Source organism: Ailuropoda melanoleuca, chromosome 11, assembly GCF_002007445.2.
Source record: "Ailuropoda melanoleuca isolate Jingjing chromosome 11, ASM200744v2, whole genome shotgun sequence".
NCBI lineage: Eukaryota > Metazoa > Chordata > Mammalia > Carnivora > Ursidae > Ailuropoda > Ailuropoda melanoleuca.
In genome coordinates this window covers 26,683,205-26,706,125 of record NC_048228.1, presented here as the reverse complement: position 1 = coordinate 26,706,125, position 22,921 = coordinate 26,683,205, and the positions used below count along the sequence as shown (strand labels likewise).

General features: G+C 36.4%; 1 protein-coding gene across 6 annotated transcripts in view; it reads right to left on the bottom strand.

Moving 5' to 3' along the window:
* Positions 1-22,845, bottom strand: part of CXXC4 (CXXC finger protein 4) — a 28,219-nt gene extending 5,374 nt beyond the window's left edge. For 2 of the 6 annotated variants that reach the window (XR_004628760.1, XM_034671423.1), the window contains exon 1: positions 22,258-22,845. Coding sequence is in view for 4 of the 6 variants with exons in the window: in XM_034671423.1 (XP_034527314.1) it covers positions 22,258-22,809 (552 nt within the window). In the remaining 2 variants the exon portion in view is untranslated. Of the gene's footprint in view, positions 1-148; positions 4,247-5,785; positions 7,885-11,706 lie in introns of those variants that run through there. The other 4 variants (XM_019807774.2, XM_034671424.1, XR_004628758.1 and 1 more) reach the window with 4 other exon arrangements.
* Between the last annotated feature and the right edge of the window lie 76 nt (positions 22,846-22,921).

Here is a 22,921-nt window from a genome sequence, read left to right as displayed (position 1 = left end):
GAAAGATTTATATACAGTATTCGTTCTGCTGACATAAGGGCAAGTGTAGAATTATAAACTTTTTTTATCATAAAATTAGATTTTCAGGATCATATGTTCATTACTTCAATTCCCACAAATAAAATTTGTTCATGGAAAAATAGAGATATTTTGAATACTAAAGTCCTTTATTCAACAACACAGAAATTTCACAAAAACAACTTTACTGGGCAAATTGAATGTGTTTTTTTTTTTTTTTAGTTTTTTTTTTTTTTTTTTACATTTTTNTTTTTACAGTTTTGTACATGCCCCATAAGTAATTTTCTTTAATAAATACACTGTTTTCCAAAACTGCTTTTTTATAATTGCACAAGCATACATACACCTTACACAAATATCTATTAGAAAATTTAATAGATGACTGCACAGTTCAGAATAGGAGAACGCTGTGAAAGGAGTACATTTTGTGGCCCATGTTCCTGAAATATCTGACTTCCTCGCCATTGTGAAAATGGAATCCCTCCTCACATAGCAGCTGTCTTTTATTCACTAGGAATACAGATCTCAGTGTGAAACTGCCAAATTTAATAAAAACAAAATCTGAAACATTTAGTTGTTACATGAGAACCAACTGTTTGATATCACTGTGAATCTAACCATGATCAAAGACCCACTACGGCTTTTGCTGAACATGTTTGACCCTGAATAGTGTGCTCGTTTAACTGCTTTCCTTTTTTCCATTATTTGATTACAGATACTGTCGGCTTAAAGACTATATGCTTGAACATTAATTGTACAACTTACATGCCAGGGATTCTGAATGAAAGGAAGGGAATATTCCTTTCTGTTAGTGATTGCTTAATACTAATTCATGGGAAGCCCACGAAATCTTGCTCCCTGTAAAATTGTTTAGAAGGAGGAAGTTGGGTGTTGGGGATTAAGCAACCAGGAGATGTTTTTATATACTCTTACACTGGAGAAAGACTTCTACTGTGTCCTCTCCTAAGGATGGATACATTTCTCGTTTGTAAATATGCCTCCTCTTGTAGACAGGCAGACAAAATCCATCAGAAAGCCACTTTGGTCCGAAGGCCTGGAAAGAGGGAGGTTTGCATTACGAGGTTCTTGTAATGTTTAGGGTGCTCAGAGACAGCCGACAGGAAATTGGTTCATTGCCCTTTGTACCAACACCCTGCGTATTTTTCAGCTTTCCCCAACTGCTGACAGAACGTGGCATCTCCTCGTCTACACCTAGAGAAGGTCAGAGTCCGGTGTATGTCGACCTCTCTTACAAAGCTTTTAATTTGGCTTCTCTGATACGTAATTTTTAAGTTGTATGATCTGCCACGATCTATATTCTGATTGCTATCTTCTGAATATTCTTGGTACCAAATATGAAACGTACAGTGAACAATTTTCCAAAGTTTCACTGCATTGGTATTTTAGAATCGTGAAAAATGTAAACCTTTAAATCCCTCCCTCGGGGTTATAATGATATGCTTTACAAGTTCTCAGTATATGGACTTACGGAGAAGAGAACCAAAGGGAGGCTGGAAGAGTAGCATCTTTCTTGAACATCACCAACAAGAACTTGATATGTACCCTACATTACATAGAGTTTTACCAAAAACATAAAAAATGGGTGGTGTAAAAGAACAATGTCAAGAATAAAAACATATAAAAGAATTAAGGAAAAGCTGCACTTTCCCATTTCAATAATCAACAGATTTTCTTTCATTAAAAAAACTGAATTGACATGTAAAACACCACATTTTACAGTATACAGATTCATTAGTTCTTTAAGAAAACAAAAACACATCAAGACATGCAATGCTAGCATGTATTTTAGACTCTCAGTACATCGTCATGAGATCTTTACACGTAATTGTATGCCTAACGCAGCCTGAATAGATGCTCGCTTCAATTCTGTAGTAACAACCATCATTTTCCAAAACGCAAGGCAAACTTACCACTCAAATGTGAAAGTAAGTTTTCACTTACTTGTAATTAATTAGCACATTGGCTTAAAAAGTAAGTAAAATCAAATAAAATTGGACGAGAAAGAACTCATGTAGTTCTCATTGGTCCCACAGCAGAAACAGAAATTCTAACTAGAAACCCTCAAAGGAATATACATCAAGCAGAAAGCTATCTCAGAATTAACACACAGCCCATTTTAGCTTGCGATTATTTAATGATCTTCTTGAAACATGGATAGGTGGAATATAGACTAAATTTTCTTTAAAAAGCCCATTTGACCGTCACTGGAGGCCTTGTGTTCCCACTCTAGCCAGGTTCAGTCCCTTGCTTTTCACATTGGCGTTTGCACGGACCTTCTCCACCCCACCCCACCCCCCGCCCAGACTCTGATGATGAAATGCTCCTTCTGTGTTTTTGAAAATCTCCTGACATATTATGTCCCATCTGCAACTACAACTAGCTTTTTAAAATTATTAATCTGCTAGTGTTTCTAAAACTTTACAGGCCTTTTTATCACCCTTTCTCTTCTCAGGTTATTTTTCTTTGCATGATCCATCCATCTTGCTAACATTTTCAGCAGACTAGTGGATGTCAGGCTAAAATAGCTGGCTAGTGGATAAAGAACCAAAGTTACAGTAACACGGCAACTTCAATACTCCCTGTATTTTTGCTAAACCCTATTTTATTCCTGAAGATGAAAACTGTCTTTATGATCGGGCAAGAAAAAGAAAATGAAATAAACTTCCTAGGTATCATGTCATCGCAAATAATATCTGTCCTATCGGGACAGCCTCAGGAACCTCGACTGCCCTAAGAAAACCAAATCCTACATGAAAAGGTAACATAGACTCTAGGAAGCATTAGCTCCTTTGTGTTTGAGGCTGTTTGCACTTATGGGATTCCACAGAATGTGGCCCTGCCTTCTCAGGAATGAAAGCATCAAGTGGCAAAACTGGGAATGGGAGCAATGGAACATTCCACTGAGGGCCTAGGGGAAGGCCAGTGGTCCAGCTGGGAGGCTATGAGAAAGGAAGATAAAAAGAGGCTTAAAAGCCTCACTTTTATGAATGTGTTTAATTTTTTTTAACTTAAAAATACATCTAGCCATGCCGCAATGCGGGAGGTCTTTATGTATTCAAATTTTAAAACAAACTACCCATTTCATATCATACATGGAATTAAAACATTTGGGTACATTTCATTAAGAGTTTCTTTTTCCTATAAAAAAAAAAAGAGCAAAATATAAACAACCAAAAAATACATACACCCCATGTTGGGCTGAGAAAAAAAAGTCAATCATGAATTTCTCCCCCTAAGATATGATACTTTTCTCTGTATCCTAGAAAACACTGCTTTTTTTTAAATTTATACAACTGATACTGCATGTTCCAACTACTCTGAGTGCTCCGCCTTACAGTGCAACCCAAGACAAGTCAACCACACTACGTATCTGGGGGGTACACCCTTCTGTACAGCTCGTTTGTAAGCAATGCAAGTGCATAACCACTACTCTAATATAATGCTCAAAAGATTAACTGAAACTTTCATAACATCTTCCCCTCTTCTAACAATACAACTGAAGGTGATTGCTGGATGCATCACCATCTTTTCGTCTTGTAAAACTTGGCATCAAGTCTCTACGGAAAGATGCATGGCAAAACATGCCACTGCTGTTGCTGCTTCTAGAAACAACTGGCAAAAAATATTTAAAGCTAAAATTTATTGCTCCAGATTTAACTCGCAGAACCATACTGTTGTGTACAAACTGTTAATCTCCATAGATGCTCAGACATGATTGTCTCCTTGTGTCTAAACACACAAAATACAAGCTGCTATCTGTACAGTTTACAGTACTGAAACACATGTATTTGAAAATGAAGTATAGATATGTACTTTGCAAAGATACATGATTTTACAGCAGGGGTTTACCCAAACTTATTTTTTACAGCCACTTTCAAAATAGACAACAACTTCACTAAGTATAGCTAAATTACATCAAAGAAAGGATCAGTGTATGGAAAGTAAATAGACTGGCCAATTCCCCAAGCTCCCGGATTATTTTTATACGTCTTTTTTCTTTTCTTTTCCTTTTTTTTTTTTTTTTTTTGAAAGAAACCCCTATACATAAAATGAAAATAATATCTGGATATTTTCTTCAGTGGTGGACTAAGCAGTTTCTTAAAAGAAGACATTAGTTTGCCCTTCACTTCCAAATGCCTTGAAAATAAGATATACTACTGCTTTAAAAGAACCATCGGAATGCTTCAGCGCTGGGAACAGGTGTTCTCTATAAAAAAAGAGCAAGAAAACAAGTTAAGCTTTCTTTCTATGCCAATATAAAATTAGATTTTTCTCCTTTACACTTCAGCAATATTTTTAGTCAGCAATACACAACATAATAACTTGGATATTTCACCATTTAATAAAAAAAGGAAATGTTCAGTCTTAGAACATTACAAAAATTAGGATGTTGACTTTAACGCTAATTTACTGAATATAATGATTAAAACACATCGGTCTAAAAAATACAGGAAACACAGCCTAGAACATGGAGAGTCATCAGAATAACAGGGAACGTTCAAACTATTAGGCAAGAGTAGAATGTCTGTATCTGCTTTGCACACATACACATCCTGTGTGTGGTCGATATTTAGAGAATTCAGTGACATAATTTCTTTATTCTGGGGAATTTCATTTACGACAGGACCATAACAAATATTACATCGATATTAATTCTATCATTTAACAACTGCTGATGGTAAACATTCCTACAAATAATCTAATGAGAACTATACTGACAACATATGCCACTATTTTAAAGTCTGCATTTTCCACAAATTAATGTCATATGTACGAAACAAACTTATACTAGTCAATACTCCTCAGTGGAGTGTAACTATCCTTTTGCGCCATAAAATGACTATCGTTTTCCAAAGGAGTAATAAGTTAGCACCAAAAGTAGGAGCAATCATTTTAACAAAATGCTTAAAGTTACAGGTTTTGGGGATTTGTTTTGTCAGAAAAAATGGTAAAGTACTGAATTTTCCTCTCTATATTAATGTTACAGTAATTCATAATACTATACTCTTCTTTCAAAAACAGAATCACATGAGAACATATTGAAGGTACATAAGAAACAATAAGCTAAATTTTCCTATACGGGTAAATGAAAGAGGGTTGACTTTATTCCTTAGGCTAGTCCAACAGTCCTGTGTAGAATAGAAGATGGCTGCCAAGAATAAGGAAGTATATAAATTGGTGTGTTTAACGTTACCAAATTATTGGGTTGGTACAGAACACAGACACACAAACACACACACACGCACCTCCTGTAAACACATCTTAAGACACAGTGTTAATAGCACTTGAATTTCATATTTCAGAAAATACATGAAAAATTTTACTCTAAGTACTCTTTAAGAATTGAGGCTAGCATTTATTTACTTTCTCACATTTGACTTATGTGGTTGACAAAGTTCTACTGGAACAATGTCATCTAAAAATAAAAATGTACTACATTAGTTGATTAAGATATCCACTGAAATTTAAATGAAAAAATAACCATTTTGGAAACCAAAGCCACTTTTCACCATTTGCACTAAAAAGAATTTTAAAAACTTCTCCTCAGTCAACACAACAAATTTCACAAAAGAATGTGTAAGAACAAACAAATGGGGGCGCCTGGGTGGCTCAGTTGTTAAGCGGCTGCCTTCAGCTCAGGGCATGATCCCGGCGTTCTGGGATCGAGCCCCACGTCAGGCTCCTCCGCTATGAGCCTGCTTCTTCCTCTCCCACTCCCCCTGCTTGTGTTCCCTCTCTCGCTGGCTGTCTCTGCCAAATAAATAAAATCTTAAAAAAAAAAAATAATAATGATTTTTTTTTTTAAAGTAAACTCTATTCCTGATGTGAGGCTTAAACTCATGACCCTGAGATCAAGAGTCTTACGCTCTCCCAACTGAGGCAGACAGGCACCCGAAACTAACGATTCTAATGCAAGTTTATATAACGTATATACAAAAACACTTAACTTGTGACATATTCTCTAAAAATGCAAACAAGAAAGTCCAATATTCCCGTATAAATAGTGCTTATTAATATTTTACTCCTTACTCCTCATGGTATACTGTTTTCTTCTCTCCAGCTCACCACGCATACCCAAATCCCATCATTTGATGTGGTTGATGAGAAAAATGTCTTTACCACTTTCCAAAATTAACTTTTGAAGGATAAATGTAATCGTATATGCTCATTACATGTATTTAGTCCTTATTAAAGGAAGTATATGAAGTAATAAGAAACAACATATTCATTCTAATATTCATACTTTATACACACGCACACACACACAAGCAGTAAATGAAAACTTAGACGTTTATACCAGATGCTAAGCTTGCTGCCTGATGCCAACTAAGAATAAATTTTATATAAGTATGCATACTTATATAAATGTAGTCATTTTTAACAAGATAACTTAGATCCAAACATATCCATGCAATTACAGATTCACATATGAAAAATAAACATGTGCATATATATTCATATATATTCACATTTACATGTATAGAATATGACATAGAGATGCCAATTTACTATCAGATGCCAACTGGAAACAAGACTGTAAGTATATACTTAGATAATCTTGTATCTTGATAAACATATATGTTTATGAAGATAAACAGAAAAATGTATGGAGTACATTTTTTAAATGAGGTGAACTCCTTATGTCTTGGATACATTTTGAAATCTCTTTTCCAATTCTTTGCTCTTCCTGTGCCCCTTTCCATCACTCAATTTTATTTGCAATATTTAGAAAAAGCAAGCTTCATAAAACGCCACCTGAGATCAAAGGTCGTTGTGAGGAGAAAGATAATTGCTTCTCAATGCTTGTTGGCACCAAAAATTAATTAGATAATGCAAATATGAGAAAACCAGAGATCTGGTTTTCTTTACTAATACAACCTGTCACAAAATATAGCACCATGATGTGTGCATATTAGTCTGCATTCCTTGAGGCCTGTACGTATTTCCATCTAGAAAGATACAGACAGTCCACTGCTGCAGGGGAAGGGTGAAGATAAGCAGAGAAACATCTTTTAAAAAATATTTCTCCCTTATATTAAGATTTTTGAGGTCATGAAGCCTAAAAACGACTTGTTGGGAAATCACCTTAAATGAGTGAGAAAACAGGAAAACCACTAGTGCATTAATTAGAACAAATTATCAAGGCATTCAGCAGAAGCTTGAAATGAGGATTCTCTAAAATTGTTTTCAGGGTGAAAAAAGTAACAAAACTCCTTAGTGTCCCTCCCATAGGCCACACAAAGCGGAAGATGTATGGCCAAACTCCTGCCCAATTTTCACTGGGCTCAGTGGAAAGTTACTTGACGCCTGGACTGAGTTCTTCTCGGTCAAGATGGGGAAAGCAACATTGCTTGCTTTCATTCATCAACTACTGGCTATAGGGTTTTTACTAAGTCTGTACTAATTTGGGCACCTGTCTTCTCATTCTCTCAATTAATGAGGTCATCTTTGTTAGAGGACTTCTATTTCAGATGGCGTGGGGGCTCGGCGCAGCACCGCGGAGGATTACGCACCCTGACCGGCTACCCCCGGGTTACATAAAGTCAGCAGTCCCAGCTGGGGAACCACACTCTTGATGAGATTACAGTGACTTTCTGGATCTCGGTGATGCTTGCAGGAAACCGTTATCCTGAGTGACAGGAAAGCCAGATTCCCCAGGAAGAGAAGGGGGCGGGGAGGTAAAGAAGAGAATGGAGTTGATCAGCATTAAGGCAGCCTTCACTGCTCGCAGGTGCTGCCGCTGACATACAGCAGCCAGCTCCCAGGGGGCCTGTGGAGAGGCCCGCAGCCCTCCGTTCTCCCTCGCGCACTGCTGGAAAGCATGGTGTTCCAGAGCGTTCATCCCTACGAAAGCCAGAGCCACATCTGTAAGACCTTAAACTAATGAGCTTAAAGGCATGACTTCCGTTTCCCTCCTGAATAACTTTAAAAAGCAATGACATTTCCTTGTATAAGATACATAGGAATTTTGTAGATGTGTAAGAATGATATAATCCAAGCCCAAGTACAGTTTCCACATACTTAAAAAAAAGAATACACAAGTCATCACTATGTCTCTGGCAGAGGTATAGTTAAGTTTAATTTTTGTTAAACCGGCGATGAAAAAATAAACGACGTAAAATAAATAAAAATCCCCAAAGCTGCCACCTAAAGGATTTGAGTATCTTTCTTTTTTTGGTGTCTGCTGAGCAGTCACATGAACTGTTGTATCTTCAGGCTGAAGATGGGTCTACATACCCTTGTGTAAACTATGGCAAGTCTAATAAAAATTCACCTCCGGAAAACCGCAAATGGGACAGCTACACTTCCCTCCAGACGGAGATAGGTGGGATTGGCTATTCATATTTAGATACAATATGGAAAGCGTGGCACTGCAAATGGCACTAAACAAAACTCATTTAATAAAGCCAGACATGAACTTTCAAAGGACAAATTAAAGACAACTCGGTGCTGAAATCTTCAGAATGCATAAAGCTATGTAAATTGAGATAATAATTATGACATTAGAAAATTCTCTAACTAAACTTAAATATAAACTTTTCAATATTCTTCATGTACTTTCTAATCCAAAAATCTCGGTGATTTCCCTAGGCCTTCAGAATTCCATTGTGGAACAAGATGCTTCTAATACAATGATTTCCAAGCTTTGGGCTACCATTATCCTTAAGGTAATCAAAAATAATTTCCTGTTTTCCCATTTATTATTAAAGAAACGGAAGTCATCCAACCATTTTCCGATTCTTACATAATGAAGTGAAGTACGCTTTCTCCAATCAAAAGCAAAGCAAAATCAAACAGTTGTTGGCCAACAGAGCCTCTTTTAAGCTCTTCTGAAATAGTGTGTTCCTGGGAGGAGTCCCCTATAAGTTTCTTAGGCTCCAACCATCTAAGACCTTGAAATTGGAGCACCTCACAGCATTTGATTGACCTCTTCACACTAGAACTTGAAAACCTTAATGAATCACTGAAATTTCTCAATAGAAACTACATGAGCATGACAAAAGATAATATTGGTACCATTGTTTGCCTTTAGATATTTGATTATATTTTGTTTTGGCTTCAAATGAAACTTTAAAACTTTGGAGTATTTTGCATGAACAAAAGATTCCTGATGGTGAAAAAAACTACTTTTTTCCCTGATTTCTCACAAAGAATGCTAAAATATCAAGTTATATAGGTTCTCAATTTTTTTACTGACAAAATTTCAAAGCCTACTTGGAAAAATGGAAAACTGTATTATTACAGAATATTGTGAATGTGAATACACACACATGCACATTAATACAAATCTTTGGATAATTAATAATTACAATCTAAAATGATACCTAGGAAATGTTAGAGACACCCCAAAATGTTTTTAGCAGACATATTTTTCTGTATTTCTTATATATATTTCTAATTAGTAATATATTTTAGAAATCATAGATCAGTAATCCACTAACTTTACTAGAATTATTAGCAAGCACAGGTATAGTATAGGTCAGTAAATCTGAGAGAACAATTAATTTATGATCTATGATAATCCCACAGTCTAATAATTTACTGTTATTATAATCAAAAATTTTATATTTTAATAATCCTCGATTAAAACTATATAGATTAATATAGTTTCTACATTTTAGATTACACCTTACTTTTTCTGTCCTATTGTAATATATATGTCATATATATTATGTAATATATATCATACGCGTAATAGATATCACATATGTGATATATATATTGCACATACATCACATATGTGATATGTATCAAATTAATTCTTCTCATAATTCTGATTCATTTATCCTATAACTGTATCAGTATCTGTATACTCACATTTTATTCTGTCATTATCCAAAAGTAAACTAAAAATATCTATCAAAATTACCACTAACTGGAATATTAGACCCCTCTCTAAAAGAGAGAAAACACCAAATAGGTAACTTCATAACTTTTACGACCCAAGTTTTTGGAGGCCTTAAGTATGATGATAAGGAGAACTCTACTTTTTTGGTTTTTGAATTGATATGCATGGCCAGGATTTCTCTGATTAATGGTGGAGAACTGACAATGGCTTTTTCGTCAATACCCATCCTCTGGGGGCTATTGCTCCTGCTACTCTTCCAGGCTTTGCAAATATTGACAGCCCGTCCTCTTCTCCACTTCCTGCACAAACACCACCACCCTCACCATCACCACTGCGATGGCATGACTTTAGACAACGAGAGCATGACTGGAGAAGATCAACCTAGCTAACTTTTGTAGATGGGAAGATGAGTTTATACATTACATTGTATAGATGCTAAATTAAGTCAATGTGCTAGTAAAGCCAGTTAGGAAACAACTATCTAAAGGAGAATGTGTGTCTAAAGGGTGGGATGGGTTGGTGGGAAGGAAAGTAATAGCTTACCACCGTGATTTACACGCACCCAAAAGTGACCAAAAAAGTGCCCACTTTTGCTCTAGTGTCTAACCCAACTACTTTATTTAGGCAAGTCTCGTGATGAATGTAGGGTTATATTTCAACTAATTTTGGTCAGAACACTTCAAATCACATCATTCTAACAAATAAGCAAACTTATTGTATTATAAATGAGCTGTTTAGTGATTAAAATGTTCTTGGACATATAAACTGTAATAGGATGATACCAAGATAAGCAGAAAGAGAAAAACTGTTCAATGATCCACCAATTAAAAAGAAGTTTTTTGAAGAATTACTTTATGCAGTATTTTTAACCCTGTTAAAGGTTCTTAGAGGGAGTGTGAAAGGAAGGTAAAAGTAAAATTGAGATTAAAAAGCAGAAATTAATTATATCAATACTGCCAAGAATGATTAGAACAGTCAATTCTATTTATATGTTCCATATGCTTATATTTACTTTATTAATATATACACAGATATATATGGTTATATGATAACAAAACTTAATCTACTTACCTACCTATCACCTATCTATCTATCTGGCAGAGACAAAAGTTAGATAATTCTCTCTCGCTTCAAAGTCCCTCCACTAATCCTGTTTAATGCAACAGTGCCTTTAGGTGAGATCATTGCTAATCAGCTATTGAAAAACCACCAGCATTCTTTTTGTGATAAAGTCGTTGGACAATTTTGAAAATTTTGGTTACTTTTAAAGCAGAGAGTAAACTGTCTTGTTCTCTTACTGAAGAGAAGAAGAAATAATCTTGTAAAATGTGAGGAAATGGGAAGTCACAAAAACATATTAAGAGGTGACATTTTAAAATTATCAAAGCTATGATTTGGACAGTCTCTAACATGGATTCAAATGAAATACAATAGTTATACCAAACCTCTATAAGAAATTCAAATTACAGTGCTTCTCTTTGAATTATTATAGATCTGAGAATTTGAGAAATATTCACTTTTTAATACCATGTAAAAAGTGAAAATAACTTTAATAAACATTTTTCTCTTAGGCTAAGTTCCTTAGCATCTTGGATGTAGTCACTGGACTTCATGTGGTTTAGAATCCTCTGTGACAAAATTCCAACCATTTCCATAGACCCAGCATGTTTTATGTCTATGAATTACTTAAAGGAGTTTAGAGTAAATTCCAAACATTTCAGTCATTAAGATGTTATCATCAAAATGACGTACTTGGTTAAAACTATACTTCTGACAATAACAGCTTTTGCACTATTTCTTTAAAAAATTTTTTTAAAAATATTTGTAATTGAATTGTAATTGCCATCACACCAAATGCTCAAATTCACAATCGTTTTTGGTCTCTCATTTTTTTTTCTTTTTAAATAATAAAATTAAAAGGTATACAATCAACACTTATTTTAATTTAACTTTATCAAATTATTACATGTTACCTAGCTCTTTAGAAATATATTTTGGCTCATTTCCCTCATGAAGAGGATACGCACTCTTTCGCGTTCTGCACTACCATGGCATCAGTATATCTTGGGCTAGAGCAAGTTCTCAAATATTTGGATTCAAATTTCTCCTCAGAGAATTTCCATATACCACTTCTTTTCCTATGAGTATCTCGTGCCCCGTCTTTGTGCAAACAGCCACCTTCCCAAAGTTAACTAACCAGCAGAGTCAATTCATAAGTCTAACTTTTGTTTCAAGCATAGAATTTATAAGATGTAGTGATTACTAGTCTTGCTTCCATTTTTCTGGAGTCTTTTCTGTATGTGCATTCTGTATTTTTCAGGAGATTCTCTATATAACCACTTAGAAATTACAGATAATTTGGAACAATTAGTTGTTTACAGGATAGCCTCCATCTCCCTAAACACCATCGCAAACTTGGACCATTAGTTTTCGCAACCTTGGCTTTTGATGTTTCTAATGGCAGACCGGAGTGAATTAGTCTTAAAGAGAAATGAGAAGGGAGTGGGGGGTGAAAACTAGTTTCCATGAAACTACTTTTTCCACTACGGTAAATGAAAAGAAACAATGTTGAAGGGTTCTAGTGGGTCCGAGCCCGGGCTCATGGCATCTTGCCAAAAATTTTGAGACTTTGTTTCTACCAATTTCTTATTTAAACCAGGCTCAAGATGACCTTGCACGTGACAATCCTCTCTACCAATATGCTCCTTTCTGGTTTCTCTTGGCTCTGTGACACTACACTCTGCCTCCCCTTCCTCCCTCCCTTCCTTCTTTTCTCCTGTCTTATTCAGGTCAAACAAGGATTTCCACTACTCTGTAAAATATACTTGAAATAACAAGTCACGTAGATTCTCAGTATGTTGAATGTTCAAGGCAAGTATTTTTTTTCTTATTCCTTGAAAAATTCTACTAATAGAAAACTTAATAGTACACCACATAATCACATGAGGAATCCAGGTAGAGATCACCAATAGCAGCCTGTATTTTTCTATCTAGGTCTAGGGAAGAACGAAGCCAAGGATGCATCAAGGAATCCCAAGGCTTTTAAATAGGTATGAGACTGTTTCCAGAGCAATTATGTCATTTTAATTCAATTATGTCATTTACATGTGTCCATTTCTTGGACTGAAAGTTAAGAATGTAAGTGGGTAACTAATATCTTGGATGAAGGACCAAGATGTAGAGCTAGGGAGTTAGATGGGTATTGCAAAAGGCAGAGTTAAAGAAAAGTTTAAGTTTCCTAAACGTGTGTGTGTGTGTGTGTGTGTGTGTGTGTGTGTATGTAAACATATATGTATGTATATATCCACAGCACTTACCACAAATCTTAGAAAATAACAGTTCTTACCTAAAGATTTGTCAAATTGAATTGAATTGATCAAACGTTGACTCCGTGCTTAGTAATATACCATGTATTCACGAATACACAGCATAGCTACAGACCTGCCTAGAAGTAAAGACACACTATTTATAGAAATACATTTAAATTTTACTCTTTATCTTGTTAACATTGTTCCATTTACAAATATAATTTCTTTCCTCACTACAGACTCGTTCAATAGTGTTGTCGCTGTCACTAAACTAGTGTTTTTCAAACTTTTTTGACTGCAACCAACACTTAGAAATACATTTTACATAGCAGCTTAGTACATGCATACACATACGTTTATGTATACATACAAACTGAAACAGAAGTTTAACAATATGCACTCTTACTGTATGTGCTGCACTCATGTATTTTATGTTCCACTCTGTTCTGTTCTGCTCTCTGAAAATCCTCATGGTAAGCCAACACATGGACCACTAATGTTCTGTCACCTGCAGTTTGAAAAACACAGCTCCACGCCACACAAATAACATATTCATGTGAAGAGAATCACATGAGGAAAATCCAAACACCATTCCACTTCATAATGAATTTAACTCTAGATAGCAGCCTTACATAAAAGATCCAATCTGTATTTCCTTTGGGACAGAAAAGGCCAGTGTTCTCTATTTTGTTTTTCATGGATGAAAATTAGAGCACACAAAGTATTTAATGTTTACTAGAAGATTCCACATCTTCTTACTTCTCATCCATCTACATACAACCGAGAATTTTAGCTCTTTCCTTATTCTTGACTCCATTAAAACCATCACTGGTCTCATGTAACCTACACACAAGAACACTTCCCATAGACAAGTCTTTCCCCAGCACAGTTACATTCCTGCCACTGATTCACCAACACTCGTAATCATCATTTCCACACAAATTTATATAGTCTATCTTTCTTTAAAAATGTATTTCATCTCTTCTCACTCTGTAAGGTTTTGGAGAAAATATATCTTCCCTGGAATTTGCCAGAATCGCTGAAATACACAGAAATGCCCACGAGTCTTCGTGATCTATAAACATATGGCCCTTTCCCCTCTCATCCTCCTAGATCTCTATCCTTTTGATTCTATCAATCACCCAGGTGTTTTTTTTTTTTTAAGTCATTGGACAAGAAACAGCACTTGCAGCAGAGTTTTCCCCCAGTTTGACACTTGTTCACGTTCTCAAGAATGTCCTCTAAAGTGATGAATTTAGATGCAGAGGAGATCCAAATGGGATCCCGTCTTCCACCCATCTTGGAAGCATTCTCTTTTAGTTATGCTTCGGAATTATTCTACCAAATGTTTCAAAGACAAGTAAAAATAATAACATCAGCTATAACACAATCTGTGTTCCCTGTCTCTGATTCAGCTGCCACTCCCCTGAACTTGAGTTTTCACTCTGACTCCCAACCCAAATATATTGAGTGAAGTCATAAAAATATTATCTTCCCTCTTTTTATAGTTTCCACTCTCTGCAAAACTTCTATAACTGCTGAAGGAAAGCAGACAGCCATATCCTGTCTTGACAAAGTTCCTTCTAGATACTGCATTGCATCCTGACTTGAATATTCCTTTCTCCTTGGTTTTTAATGCTCTCTGGATTAGTATTCCAAATCTTTTAGGGCTTATCACTGTTTTCTCCCAAAAAACCATCAGCCTTTTCTATTATTGCTCACTACCTTTCTTCATTTCATAAATACCCCCTCCTTATTAAAAAAAAGAAAGCTCTGCATAGTTACTTTACTTTTTATCTCAAAATGTGTGTCTACCTGTTTTATTCCCCCACATACCTATCTTCCAAAACAAAAGTAACTCTAAAATTTTCTAATATTTATTAAATATGTTCTCCAACTAGGATTCATAAGCATTTAACCATTGCTTTCTTACAATGATTTTCTTAAACTAATTCACATTTAGAATAACTCACCACGTCTGTCCAAATTAAGAAAATAGTAGCCAAAGGAAGGTGTTGTGTTAAAGTCAATCTCTCTCTCTCTTAAAAGTCACAGAAATTAATGGCAGCGGTGTATCTTTGGCGAGGAAGGAGGAAGTCCACTAATTTATTTGACCTGGCTCACCACACTGACGGACTCGACTGGGTACTTTGTGCCCTTTTCCTGGGCATTTGACAGTGCAAGTAGAACAACGAGGAAGACGTGTTTATCAGCTTTGTCTCTTTCCAAGTGAAATCAAGCCAGATATTTGGTGAACTGGATGATTAAAGCAAAAATTCAGAAAACACAAACTACAACGCAGTCTGCCTGTGCTTTAATTTCTGAAAACTCTAAGTAACCTGTTAGTGGACTGGATTAACTGTAAACATCGTTGTCTTATTCTCTACTTTTCACTGAGGACTTTAACATAGGAATGAGAAATTGCATAGCATCTTTCATTATACAAAGTACACCAACCTACATACAATATCAAAAAGTTGTAAGCTAATAGATACTATGATCCCCACTCCATAGGTGAGGAAACAAAGTTCAGAGAAGTTATGCTGATGTACCTAATTTCAACTGTTTAAGTCACCTGATACTATTAGCTCCTCCCATCACCCATCATCGAAATGTGGCCATATGGCCCAAATATAATTTTTAATTCTAAAAGAAATGAAAAGCCAAGAAACTAGTAGTATACTTTCCTGCTATAATTTATATTTGGTTTTATATATCAGCCAAAGAAATACATCTTTAGTATTACTTCTTTGAAAAAACTCATTTTTGCTCTGCCATTTGCTTTAGAGTAAGAAACGTAATGAGAAATAAATGCATTAAATATTAAGAAAAAGAAGAACAGAACAAATTTAACAGGCTGGCTCTCATACCTGGCTTTGGATTCTTATGCCGTTAAAATAAATTAAGAGAAAGCCCCGAAGTTTCACAGAGGAAAAAAATATTTCTCATAATGTTTTAGAGTAGAAGTTAACAAGCCTGCTGGGATCCTTTTAGCCCCTGCAGAGCTAAGTCTTCAACATTATTAAATGGCTGTCGCATCTGAAGTATGGTGCAACATAACTCAATAAACAACAGAAAACATATGATGCTGAATGGAGGGAGGCTTTTCCATTACCGTGCAGAATAATTCAATATCAGGACAGGTGTTTGTATGTGATGGAACAAGATAGGACTGAAGGAGAAGCCAGCCCTGTGTCCCTCCCCCAAATATTTTGAAACTTTTAAGGATACTAGCATAATGCCAGATGAAAAACTATGTTACGAATCAGCAGAAACACAGCAACACAGGGAACAAAATTAATGCATATGCAGAATCTTCAAAATTTCCACTGATTACAATAAAAAATAACAACAAAAACAAATTTTGTAAAAAATGGTATTTTTCTAGAGTGTTCTACGGCCCCTACCAAGATCATCTACATTCTAATCGGTGACCAAAAATCATACATAAAAATGAAAAATTTTACCATTGTTTTGGGTTCATTTTCTCTTTTTAAAGATTAATTTAAAAATAAAGGAAACCTGAAAGAGAAGTAGTCCTTTATCCAACTTAGATATTTACGTGGGCTTTCCTTTCAACAAATGTGGAATTTAACCTATTAGTTTGATTAGATACCTTTATGCGATGAATATATTAAACACTTTGTGTAATGTGAGGAAAAATACATGTAAACAAATGGAAGCATATCCACTCTTGTGAAATTTATTGGATAGTGGGACATTTTGTTCTGCGTCTTCAAAGCAAAATTAAAAGGTGAGTTGTTTTCTGGTAAAAATGAACTATGTATTCGGATCATCTAACCAACTGAGTTCAAACAGTTCTGGGCACCAACTACTTCAAGAGTTTTTAAAAACACATTTCTACAGACTCAAATAATTTCATGTTTTACTCGTGTATGCAGGAAGAACATTCCACAGGGTTGCCAAGATCACCCTCCCCACAGATCTTCAGTCTCCAACCTGGCAAACTAGAGCCGATGTAGATGAAACGCCCACCCTTCTTCCACTCCTTTCCAATTGTAGTCTTACAGACTAGTTTCTTAATTTGTTCTGTATTTGCCAGTCTGTAAGTCTGACTATACAAAAACCCCTAAATGTTCACAGGGAAACAAGAGACTAACCAAAATAGGCAGCAATACTTCAGTCATCAATCCAGCAAAAAGTCTAAAAATCAAGTAACTTTTATTTTCCTAATCACTAGATACACCTTTCATTCTTATTTAAAATGTACGATATTTTTATCTGATTAGTCTAAAACTTGTTATTGTTGATTTGTTCTGATTGGCTTTCAGATTGCTTATTTGTTTGTATTTTGTTTGATGACAGTTGAATTTCAAACAAACATGCTTAGAGGATAACTTACATATAGATTTTAATTACTTTTATTTAACTATTACTAATTGCCATGCAAAAGATTGCCTAGAATTTACATGATATTTGCATGGGTGGCGGTATTATTTTCATTTGGGAATTATTAAAAATATATGGTCCTTTTAAAAACGACTTTGACTACCTTGTATTAAATGGAGTGATAGGAGGAAAATCTCGCCGGACTTGTATTACAGTTTGATGCCTCGACTACAAATGGACTTGACTTCAGTCAAATCTAAACTTTTCTGAACTTTTTTCTTATCATTTATGAAACTCAGGATCTTTTTTCCTACATTAGTTCTATATTACACTCTAGTGTTAATACACTATCATTTTGTTTGAATTGACTTTCCTCTTTCCCTTTAATAATTACATATTTGTATTTTTGAGAATAAAATAAAAATTTAAATTTTTATACTGGCATGTTTTTTATTTTTGAAACTAAAAATTGAGAACTCATTTTTAAATCGTGATATAAAACGACAAACAGGTGGATGTTTCAATTTAAGATATGAAACATCTGTGTTTACCTATACATTTCCATTTTAAAGTCACCAAACTTCAAAAACAAATAACGTGTTCAAGTATTGACTGGTTTCGTTATTTAACTGTACAGATTCTGAGTCTGAAGGACACACCTATTTTACATATGGTCTAAAAATAAATTTCCTTGGGAAGCAGGTACCATCTTCCTTGCAGACACTGCTGTGTCCAGAATTTTACGATTGCCCTTTGTGTGGTGGGGCTCTTGGAACTTAATAGCATACATAAGAAATGTGTCCCTCCTTCCCTACAACACTCTTCAAAAAATCAAGTTATCAAGTTTGGGGCAATATTTGGTGTTTTCCACCAAACCCCTTAGTAGCTCAACCTAACTTGTTGGCCTGTAGATTCAGTAGATAAATGTTTTAAATGAGAGAAAAGTTTGAAAAGAAAAGAAAGAGATAGAAATTGTCCTTTTTCTCGAGGTTCCAGTTTCTCTTCACTATAACGTATCCTTTTTAAGTCCCTCTCCAGCTTGTGGTGGCAGCGTGTAACTTAGAGCTGAGAGCCAAGGGTGGGGGCAGGGAAATCTCCTGAGGTGCTGCTTACTAATGTAATTCCATAAATCAGCTAATGGGAGAGAAACCAGATCTGTGTGGTCTCTAATGCTGTCCCACAGAGATCAATCATGTCACCTGAACAATGTTCAGGGACTAAGAGGCTGGGGTTGCCCATGGGGATGATTCTATCCCTTGAGCCATATCGGGTTGGGATATTTTAAAAAGTTAGATCTTCATATCAGAAATATAACTGCTGTGAATATGAAAGCTGAAGGATTGATTACCTTTGCATGAGACAAAGTGCTATTATGTAACTTATTACCATAATGCATAATCATATGTTTATTAAAATCTCTCAACTTAATATCGATCATTTAGGATGCAAGTTTTTAAGATAAGTTTTGTTGCAGAAAGGGCACACAGTATCTGTAACAACTGCTGTGAATAATTAGTGACAGTTTTTTAATGTAGTAATTGACTAAATGAACAGTGTTCTATGCAAATATACAGTGCACAGTGTCATAGAAAAACTAAATTTGTTTTATGTGCATTGTTATGGAATATTATCAAGGGGATGATTTTATAAACATATTTCCAAGGCATTAAGATGCTCTCAACATGAGACTAAGCAGGAAAACGTGAAAATAAGTAAGGCTGTTTTAAAAGGAATGCCAGAGGGGGGGTTTCAAAAAAATGTGGCCAAGAATCCCAACACATCCATGGGAGTCTGTCTTAATTTCAGTTTACTCAGCCTGAAAATCTGATTAAGACTCCAGCCTTTGGGATGAGAATAAGTCAAAGGAAAGAAGGACACATGAGGTTTGAAATGAGAAATAAGAATATCACTAATGATTATGATGCAAATATTAATTTGGTGTCCATAATTTAAAGCCAAGAAATACTAGCTACTGAACTTAAACCTGAAGCCCACAGCTATTACCCATAATGAATCCCCAAATCATCATCCTCAGCTAGGGAGTCTATCCAATCTCTAAAACATCTCCACAGATGATGATAACTTACGGGAACCAAATTAGAGAGGGAAGCAGGTCAGCAGGGGACTTTTCACCCACCAGCAAACACTGCTCCAGCTTTGGTTCAGTCGTGTAAACCCTGTCACTGTGACATGCACCCAGCTGCTTCCCTACAACCATAACTGTGTGGTTACACATGGGCTTAAGGCTGCCATTGCCTTTTAAAAATAACCTAGAAAGAATCTTAGCCATTAAAAAAATGAAACAAAATCACCCCTCCCCCAAAAACACTTTTTCTTTCTGACAAATGACACTCCACTAACAATCTTAGCCTTGAACCATGACCCATTCTCTGGTAGGAAGGGGTATGTAGTTAGGAAAACATCTTCAGAGAGCTCTACAAAGACAGAAACGTGTTTCCCTTCTCACCCACACCCCATTTTCTGACGATCAACAGAACTTTTGTGCACTTGGATTACAAAAAAAAAAAAAAGAAAGAAAGAAAGAAAGAGAAAGAAAGAAAGAAAAAGAAAAGGTAATACTGTGGGATCATATATGATTAAAATGTTTAAGGAATTTAAGCATCACAAGTTTGTGGGAAAACTATCAAAAGGAGGAAAAAAGGGAATTTATGAAGTTTGTCTAGATTGATAAATCAGCATAGAAACTTGTGCAGAAAACCTATTGGTACCCACACTAAGCTCCTTCAGAGCAGTTATTTACTAAATAAATCAGAATTATTCAGTGGTCTCACCCACTACAGACCCTAAATGCAGGCAGTGCCATGGGTCTAGCTGAAGAGGTGGCCTACTAACAACATGAAATCTGTAATTCTAGATATTATACAGTTTAAGTGGAAAAATAAAAGCCATCTAGTCCTTATCAACTGGGCATTAACAGGAAATTTTAGTATGAACTGAGTTTTAATTTCCGATGGGCCTTAGAGACCTAGAGTAAGTTACAACAAACTAATCCAGAAAACAGAATTCAAAAACTAAAAATGAGTTTTTTGCCACCTAACAAAATACAGGGACCTGCATTTTTATAATTACTATTTTCTTTGTTTAAGCAGAGTTGCCAAAGGGAATGTAATAAACCACTCTGGAGTAAAGTCAAACTTTCGACAAAGAGATGGGTTTTCTTATAAAGAGGAATACATGTAATATTTTGATGGAATTGATCACAATCAATAATGATATCAATATAATACTGGGTTTTTTTGAATCCCAAAATGCTATTTGCCTTGTATATTAATAAAACTTAAAAAAAACTATATCTTATTTGTGTTCAAACCTCCAACAAAATTCTTTAGCTTTCCTTTTTTTTTTTTTTTTATCCTTTTAAAGACCAGTCCTTCATGGAGAAAACTCCTTTAAGCAGCACTCGCAATTTTTAAAAGGAATGTGCAAGTGCCCCTCTGATAATAACTTGTGAGAGCCAGTCTCACTCTATAATGCAGCCCACAGAATATTCCCAAATGCTAAATCCACCACCTATATTCTCAAGTGTATGTGGACGTCCTGTCACCTACTCCGTAAGTGATATCAGGGGACTAAATATGATTACTTGTCCACACATCTTTGCTAAACGTGCCATTAAAATCATTTACCTACGATTGTACACTTTTCCCCTTTTTGTTTTGATGACGATACCATACAAAATTTCCACCAAACACATCGCTCTTTGTATTTGACATAATTAAAAGCCTAACTTAACAATTACTTTAGTGACAATCAGTACATTGTCTGATTTCAGGACATATAGGGAAAAGAAACTATTACTGACCATGAAGGGTATCAATCAAAATTGCGCTTGGTTTATACAACAATTTTGTGACCACAAAATGGTTACTTTGTCAAATGCAGAGCTCAAAGGAAATATTCTTTGGTAACCAAATTTTAGTAACCATTTGTGAGACTATGTAAAAAATTCCTCAATGAAATGACCATCACCTGCCAGAAATGAACTAATTTTGTCCCTTGATTCTAAGACACATCCCCTTAAAAATTGCAGGTGGTGTTCAGCTTTCTATATTATTCCTGCTTTCTCAAAAAATACCAGATATGTGGAAAATGGGAAACAGAAACATTTTTATCATGGTGAAGAGAAAAATTATTCCAGAAGGGGGGTAAAACACCCTTCTGAATCCATGTTATTTCAGCCTCAAAGATTACTCTGTGTGTGTGTGTTTTAATGGAAACCTAGGCTTGTGTGCCACAAATGGTGTCCTCACTGTTATAAGCTGGCCACTGATAAGCCTCTCTTAGCCAATGAAAGTATATAAAATGTGATGTGTGCAATCTTTGGGCAGAGATGCTTTTAAAACTACTACTAAGAGGGAGGGGGCATATTAAACCGCCAAGGGGCATTTCTGAGCATACTGAATGTGAAACTTCTGATTTTTTAAACCAATTACATTAGTTTACCACCGCAGATAAAAAGGAGGGGCGCACCCCCCATCTGGAGGCCAGTTCCACGCGGAGTGCAGCTGGGGAGGGTGGGGGAGAGGCCGTGCCCCCGCGACCACCTGCAACTGTATCTTACAGCCTGAACGAAGCTTCAGGAAAGGGGTACTGCATCTTCAAGCCAGACAAGAAGCCCTGAAGGGGAGAAGAGAGGGGAGTGAGGAGGGAGGGGGGGAGACTGGGAAACAAGAAATCATCTCCTCTGACCTCTAGCGAAGTGCCAGGTTTTTTCTTTAGCTCTTCACATTTTCTGAATTTGCAGATCTGGTGTCCCGTTTTGCGGTTCCTGCAACTGCTGCAGACGCCGCAGTTGATAAGCCTCTTGCAGGGCACGCAGACCCCGCACCGTTTCCTCTTCTTCTTGGCCGGGTTGGCTCCGCTAGCTCCCCCTGAGGACGACGACGACGAGGAGGAATGATTCTGCGGGCAGTCCGCCAGGTTGGCAATTTGAAACGCACTGTCTGTGACGGCTGCTGAGGCTGCTGCGGGGGAGTGAAGGGCTGTCATGACGATGACCCCTGGAGGTAATGAGATGCCCCCTAAAGCCGGGATGGCGGAAAAAGTCCCCACGCGCTCGGGGAGATTCATTATCTCTGCTTCGGCAGCGCCGCATTTGAGCTTGTTCATGCATTCCCCCGCCAAAGGTCTGCAGTGTTCAGGGGATAAGGTGGAGAGGAAATTAGTATTTGCCATTTGCAACGACGGCTCTGGCGGGCAGCCAGCTTTCCCCAGCCTCTGGGAGTCGTTTCGGTGGTGCATGCTGGTCCTGCCGCCGCCGCCGCCCCCGCCGGCGGGGAGCACTGCCGAGGAGGAGGCGGAGGAGGAGGCGGCGGCGGAGGAGGATTTCCTGCCGCCCCCGCCGCCGCCCCCG